The following is a 7,945-nucleotide window of genomic DNA, read 5'->3' as shown; positions in this document are numbered from 1 at the left end:
TATGACTTCTAAAAAAGATATGTGAAACTATAAATACAAGAAATAAAAATTCTCAAAATTGTACATGGCTAGTGAACATTTTTCTGCCTCGTTTATATTTGAAGAAATATTTGTTCCAATTCTACAGAAAAAAGGTTTACGTACAATGCTAGGAAAAAACAGTAAATAATATATCTAAAGCTTCTGCTTAATACTGTTTCAAAGAATTTTTTTGAACACGAATCATTTTTAGAAGTCATATCTAATTAAAGTCACAAAAAACAAAGCAAATTTTACACAATACCTACCAACTTTTCCACATTATTTTTTCAAGTGGCGATTACATCCGTCTCATAAAAAAATAAGCAATATACATTTGAACTGCTCCTTTGGCCTGCATATTTACCACTGACAAAAATGAATATCGCGTGTCCAGATAACGTTTCTATGGCAACCTAAGTTTTCGATTGTCGAAGAAATGTTAAATCTCAATCCCCCGACAACATTTTAGTAAACAAAATATTAAATTTGCGCAACAGACGACTTTATCGAAATAACTTTTATTAATGAACCAGATAACCAAACTTATTAGGAAAATACACAGACTTTTATTCTTAGTACCAATATATCTGTCCAATATTATCTTGAATTTATAACTGCGTCACAGTTCATCTTAAGTTAATTTTAAAAATACTTATAACCTATCCATGACCCTCCCAGTGAATGAAATAAATGCGTAAATCTGGCAGTGGGTCGCGAGTAATGCAAAATTGTTAAGGTAAGTGTTATTTACATACATTTTGTCTGTTCTTCTATAGTGCATAAAAGTATGTCTTCAATATGTACAACTTATTTGACAGTTTCATATAGTAAGGTTATTAAATTAGCGACTTTAGTGATACAAAGGGTCAGTTAAGGTGAAGTGCAATAAATTAAATAGATAATTAATAAAATAGAAATAGTAAAATTAGGATGATTATTACTTTTATTTAATTTATTCTATTTTGAAGACATGCTAATTTAGAAAAAATAGGGCATGTCTTTCACTATTAAATAATACAGTATTCTATTGAAATCTTCAAAACTATAACAAATATAAATTACTTTTTTGTAATTCAATAATAATTATTTTCGTTACAGTAACGTCACTGTGTTGTTGTTGTTCTTACTCAAAGAAGTTAAACCTACAAATATGAATATCTTGTACATAACTCTTTTGGTGGTATTACCTTTTGCTTTTGGAGTAAAAGAACAGGAACATTGGGAAAAATATAAGGTAATATTTGTATTTTCTGTAATATACATTGTTTGAAAGCAATTTTCATGTACCTACCTGCAATTGAAAATGTAGTTTTTCAATTTTAATGTATTTCCTGTCTTGTAAATTTTCTTGAATTATGCGAAATTCGTTTACATTGCATATATATGCAGAGTGTTTTATAGATTCATGTAATAACTTTGTGCTTTGATCTTTGAGACTAAAAAACATGAGAAAGAAGTTTTTAAAAATATTGCATTTATATAAATATCCCTGAAATTGCCTAATTGACAGTAAAATTTTGCTGAATTAATTTAGAAATATGTCAACCAGTGGTGGAAATTCTGGTACGGATTGTCATTAAGAATCCCAAAATAGGTATAAAATCATATAGAGAACAATATACCAAGACTGTAATATGTATTTAAAAAACACTATGTATAACAAAGAAAATAAAATCAGGTTGTAATATCAGATTGGCTGACACTGAAAATAAGTAACTATAATTTCAGTTAGAATTCAAGAAGTCATACGATACAGTTGAAGAAGAACAACGCAAGTTCAACATCTTCAAAGATAACTTGAAGATGATCAACGCCCACAATGAGAAGTTCAAAGCAGGACTAACAACATATGAAATGGAGGTTAACAAATTTGCTGATTTAACTGCTGACGAATACACCACCAAATACAAAATGTTTCCTAGTCAAACTTTTATATACAACGATACCCTACCGGTGGCCAACGAAATAGAACATGGTGAAGACAACAGAACTTCCGAGTATTTAGACTGGAGGGAGAAAGGTGCCGTAACACCTGCGAAAAATCAAGGGACATGTGGAGCTTGTTGGATATTCAGTGCAGTAAGTATAGTAATTAGTAAAGTAACAAATAATGTAACAAACAATTTAAACCAAAGAGACAATGTTACGCATTATTTGATGTTCAGTTGAATATTAAGCAAAACCTCGAAACATTTTTTATTTAATAGAAGTAATTTTAAAACTATTTTGTCATTGTTTAGTTGGACCTGATTCACACCTTGGTTATGCCAAGAAAATACAGTGGAAACCAAACAATTTATGATTTGAACCAAATGAAACCTAAAAAATGCATGTTTTTGTAAAGCTCTACCTTTGTCGGCTGCTAAGTAAATTTTTTGTTGTTAAATTTGAACTGCTCTCAAACTTCATGATAAATAGTAGATTTTAGTCTTTATGTTTAAGTGTGTACAATTTCCGTACGTGTTTAAATGTCATCATCTATTCATAGTGTTGAATCACATGAACATACCTATTGTCGTTAGTATATCTACATGAATAAAAGTAGTTCCTTTCGACCACTGTAATAGGTATTTAGAAACTAATACAGAATTATGATATGATTTCACAAGGAGTTGAGAAAAAGCAACTGATTAATATTCTCTACTGCCCAGGAATGTAATATTGTTTACATAAAATCTGATTGCAGGCTCATTCAAGTCTGTCCCTGCTAAACCTATAGATAACTGATTATTTTTAAATTTATTCAATACACATATACATCTATTACCTGTGATGTTGAATTTTTGTCCCTTAATTGTATACGTGGTTCTCAACATTACTTGATGATTTCCACAATGTTTTACTAAATACGAGTACTGCTAAACCTGCAATGAATGTTGCTTTATTCCAGATAGGCGTATTGGAAGGACTTTACTTCAGGAAGTACAACAAACTAATTTCCTTCAGCGAGCAGAACATAGTCGACTGCATTTCCAACACAAGTTGCTTGGGAGGGTGGCCCCCCAGGGTGCTGGGCTATGTAGAAAAACACGGCATAACCAAAGAAGAAGAATACCCTTACCAGGAGAAACAAGGGGAATGCCGACAGGATAAATTTAAAAGTATAAAACTTCCCAGCATCGAAATATTAAAAATACGTGACGAGGAAGATGCGTTGAAAGAAGCAGTTACCAAGTTTGGTCCGGTTATAGTGTGTGTTTATGCTAGCAGCAAGTGGATGTTCTACAAAAGTGGTGTGTGGTACGAAAAAGAGTGTTCTTACAATTCCAACCACGCCATGGTGTTGGTGGGATATGGCAGAGAAAACGGTGCGGATTACTGGTTGGTTAAAAATTCGATGGGGAAAGATTGGGGAGATAACGGATTTATCAAAATTGCCAGGAATAAACATCGTAACTATTGTGGTATAACAGGAACAGCTTTTTATGTTATTTAGTTAGTTTTTATAACTTTATTTATTTAAATGTATTCTTAAATATTTAAACATGAGTAATACTGTAGTACCTCTTAATAGTATTTATATAAAAAGAGCTTCTATATTTTTGAAACCCCATTATAATAACAATAACAATCATTAATATTAAAAAGTAAAGTAAGGTCAGATAATCCTTTGACTATTTATAAAATATTACATACCTACACAACAGTACAAATATGAGCATTGCTGGACTGAAATGTTAAATATATGGTATATTATAGTAATAAAATTAACAAACGATAATGCAAGACCAATAAGGAAGATATAAAGGGTGTCCCAGAGATATCTTGACAGGCATTATCTAGTCGAGATAGAAAGAACTGTTACATAGAAAAGGTTTACTGCTTAAAAAGATACGGTTAATCATTTTATTTTCAAATATACAGGGTGTCCCAAAAATATGGTATATTACGAAACTTTAATTTTTTTAATGGAACACATTGGTCTCCTTTTATTGGAACCCATTTTCAATCCATTTGGGGTAATAATGTGTGGTGCGGCTTATTTAATGGACGATTAATTGGATCATACTTTTATCAAGGTACTCTGACTGGTGATAGATATTTGTCCTTTTTAAGAGATGTTGTTCCCGATCTTATTGAAGAAATTCCAATAAATGAGCGCCTCACTATGTGGTGGCAGCAAGACGAAGCACCACCTCATAACTCGCATGTATATTTATGATTCAACGCATTTTTTAAGCAACTAGTCTCAACTAGTATCCGAGATAATGTCTGTCCAGATAGCTCTAGGACACCCTGCATTTATAAAACACATATTAAAAGAAAATAAAGAATTTTACTAACTGACATAGATCTGCTTTACGGGAACACCTGTTTTTAAAAATATGTTAAACATTTAAATAAACATAGAAGGGTAAGTAAAGGTTACCTGAAAACTCATACCCACAACCATGTTTTTATGAAACAAAAAATCTAATTTAAGTTAGAAACCAAATGGATAAACAATAACTTATAATAAAAATGAAATGACCTCCAAAATCAAAAAAAATCAGTCAAAACTACTTCAATTCAAATGAACCGATAACCCTCCCCTCAGTACATCAATCAGTTGCATTCAGTTAACGTCTATACGGATTGAAAATAATTTTAGAGACCATTTCCCATAAACTACCGTCCCAAATATCAATTTCTTACCGTCACTGATCAGAAAATTTTAAATTCCTTTTGACGATATCACTCGTTACTTAAAACCGACTTGATAAAATCCAGAATCCAAACGGCGGAGCTCTTTTGTTTTCCCTTCGTATAAAAAATTAAAGTGAGAAATAGTACTTAATCCCTGCACTGTTATTATTTACATTTTTGTAATAACCCGAGGAACACGAGGCCAATAAGCCGTAAAACCCCCTGCGCTACAGCGGACCGAATATCATCTTTCATCTTCACATTTTGAACAGTACTGGTACGTTCTTGGCAATTAAATCCGATGCTGGATGATACACAAAGAATGTACAGTTTCACAGAAGACAGTATCACACCTCGTGAATCATTATTAAGTCCCGAAGAGGCAAGCAAAAGCTGAGGAGAAGAAATCTGGTCCGATTAAAATCAAGCACACCGTTGGTCTTTTAATGGGGGAGATAGAAGCGCTGTTTATCGTCGCTGATAGAAAGACGCGGCAATATGAATGGGTCACGACGGTGGTGGACAATTTATGATGCATAATGTGTTTTTTTGGCTATTCACGAATAGCAACAACAATTTCTTAATTTTCAGATACTGAACAAACAGGAAAAGTAAAAAGTAAACTGATATAAGTTTTAAATGATTAATTGACAAGATAAATCAAATGAGTAATTCATATATTTCACTCCGTTTTGTAAAAATAACCTTCTATAACATTTTAAAGGAAATGAAATCTTAAACAACCTGTTATGTTAAAGTTGCAGCTGTAAATTTACAAATTCAAAAGCATCTGTCAAATGCAGTGAAATTATAATTACATTCAATGTTTGGATTATACGAAAGGTTATTCTTAACAAAATTACTTTAATTAGTAAATTTTGAGCAAACAAAAAGGTATCTATATTAACATTTTTAAGACAAAGATACATAAAAATTAATTGCCGACTGCAATTATCTCCAGTTCCGAGGTCTTCAGTCACCCCCAGTTACTTCTTCATCCCATACAAGACGACCATAAATAATCATGGAAGTGTAAACGCACTGTTTACCGAGGTTATAGTTGTTTTAGCCAACAGCATTTTACCGCAGAGTTATAATTTGATCGGTCGTGCTATGAGACGAGCTCAACCATTGATTAATAGCAATTAGACATCGGACGGCATTCCACAGGTACACTGCAAAAAGATCCACCCTTCATTGTCTGGCTCTTTCGGAACGCTGCATCCAGAAAGGTTTTAAGCTCAGAATTTGCATTTTAATTTAATGGTTTCAAATGTTAGTATTGTGATATATGTAGACGTTATAATATTGAACGTTTTGAGAGGTGCTTCGTGATATTTTAGGAGAAAATAGGTGTTGAACAATATTTTGGAAAATTTAAAAAATAAAAAGTATAGTAAAAAAACTAATGACACTATATACTTTTAAGATAAAGGTACAATAATAATACCACATACTATTCTAGTGACTTCCGAATTAAGAGAGAGAATTACATAAAAAAAAAAATAAAAAGCGCAGATACGTCCCTTTATACAATAAAATTCTCATCATATTTTAGATCAAATATACTGTGTCCGTTAAGGCGATATCTATTTCCACATGACGTCGCGTGGAAGTCCTGATAAATGAACCACTAATTTGATTTAGTCGGTTCTCAAACCGAATGCTTATGCCCGACAAAAATACACCAGGCCACGACAGAAAAAAAAGCGGAAAAACACGTTTATCAATTCATCGAAACGACACGCAACTGCCGCTAATAGACAAATAATGAAGGGAAAACAATTACCGCACATTTGTGTCAGGACCAAGTCCTGTGACAATGACAGACATGTTTTGAATTATCTTGTCCTTTAATAGAGTTGATCTGCTAGTGAGGGAATCACCGCCGCAGCTGTTCGCTCGCACGTTTGTGTCGCAGCGTGTTATTATTTCTAAATTTTGACATAAATAATTACGATGAATAAATAATGAACGCGCCACCCACCCTCGCCGTACTTCTAGTTCTGTATTAGAAAATACGGTTTCGTTGTCAGTAATGTTGCAGAACCACTTAGTAACAGCATAAGTTACGATTAGAAGCATACGCGAATATTATGGGAATAGGGTTTGGACGCTAATTTGATACTCTAGGCATATAAAGCTTAAATGGGGTGCGTGAGCAAAGCGTTATAAAAGAGAAATAATTTTTAACTTGGGAAGGGGTATATGTTTATGAAACCATATGTTTACTGGCTTATATCTACGCATAAAGTAAGAAAATTAAATTTTCCTTCGCAAGTTTAGACTATAAATTGCCGAAATAAGCAAAAGTTACATGAGAATAAGATGACGTACAAATTGAAGCATAAAAATTTTATTTAGGCAAAAAATGTTGACCTAATTTTTTACACTACTTTATAAAGAAAAAAAAGTCTTATTTTAATTGTGTAAATGTACAAAAAATGTTCGGTTTATCCATCGCACTTGTCACTTTGCTTCAGAATTATGGTTGTGGCAATGTCGATTACACATATTTTTGTACAGCACCTTATGTAATTATTACAATAATATTCGTGAGGAAAAAAGTTACCATTGCTACACTTTTCCATCACAATCTTATCGACTATATTCGGACTTGCAAGCAGAGCCATTGAACTGGTCCAACTACAAGACATATAGGAATGTCAAGAATGCACTAGATGGCTAAAACTTCATGGAAAAGCTACTCACAGGTACACAAATAAGAAAAATGACTTATTTAGGAGATTAGACCACTCTATCTCCATAAACATGAAAACAGTTTTCATTGATTAGGTCGTAACTTTTTTTTTTGAGGTTATACCTCAAAAGATCGTCAAGCAATCGTACATTTTGAGGTTCGAAACATGTAACGGCACTGGTATCTGTTCGAAAAGACATATACCACCCTATCGTGATGTATGTTGATCTAATGAATGTGAATCGAAACATATTCACCTATAAGGTCATTGTTTAGTCATTTAGTCAAATGGAATCAAATATGTAATAACTGAATACCTTATTCTAATACATATTTCGTTTGGTTCAAATTTAAACACTTTTTGGTGTTTGGTGGTTGCTTCAACACTTTTTGACCTCAACTTTGAAGACTCTGTTTGTCGGAAAATTGTCGTTTACATTTTACTGCAAAAAAAATTAAGAACAGTTCTGAAAGATCACACATACAAAATTAGAGGAAATAATTTTTGATGGACCGCAGATTAGGAAAATTAATGTCCATACCTTATCTCAGTAATGGTTGGCAGAGAAAAATCAGCATGGATTGACCTTTAAGGAG

The 7,945-nt window shown here is 32.5% G+C and overlaps 1 protein-coding gene across 2 annotated transcripts; it reads left to right on the top strand.

Annotated features, from left to right (window-relative positions):
* Nucleotides 1–611: 611 nt before the first annotated feature.
* On the top strand, nucleotides 612–3,794 carry LOC108909798 (cathepsin L1-like). Of its 2 annotated transcripts, none has more exons than XM_018714224.1 (4): nucleotides 612–757; nucleotides 1,120–1,255; nucleotides 1,750–2,100; nucleotides 2,912–3,794. In XM_018714224.1, the coding sequence occupies exons 2-4, from the start codon at nucleotides 1,172–1,174 to the stop codon at nucleotides 3,455–3,457; spliced, it is 981 nt and encodes a 326-aa protein (XP_018569740.1). In that variant the 5' UTR covers nucleotides 612–757; nucleotides 1,120–1,171; the 3' UTR covers nucleotides 3,458–3,794. The 2 variants fall into 2 exon arrangements, with proteins under 2 accessions (XP_018569740.1, XP_018569741.1); XM_018714225.1 differs by lacking the exon at nucleotides 612–757 and adding an exon at nucleotides 808–896.
* Nucleotides 3,795–7,945: the final 4,151 nt, after the last annotated feature.

Source organism: Anoplophora glabripennis, unplaced genomic scaffold (assembly GCF_000390285.2).
Source record: "Anoplophora glabripennis isolate ALB-LARVAE unplaced genomic scaffold, Agla_2.0 scaffold153, whole genome shotgun sequence".
NCBI classification, from domain to species: Eukaryota; Metazoa; Arthropoda; class Insecta; order Coleoptera; family Cerambycidae; genus Anoplophora; species Anoplophora glabripennis.
Note: the sequence above shows the minus strand (reverse complement) of the source record. Positions and strands in the feature narration are given on the sequence as shown.

Coding starts and splice junctions, on each gene's coding strand:
- LOC108909798 (XM_018714224.1), top strand. CDS start 1,172: ATGAATATCTTGTACATAACTCTTTTGGTGGTATTACCTTTTGCTTTT. Junction 1,256..1,749: donor AACATTGGGAAAAATATAAG/GTAATATTTGTA, acceptor CTATAATTTCAG/TTAGAATTCAAGAAGTCATA. Junction 2,101..2,911: donor CTTGTTGGATATTCAGTGCA/GTAAGTATAGTA, acceptor GCTTTATTCCAG/ATAGGCGTATTGGAAGGACT.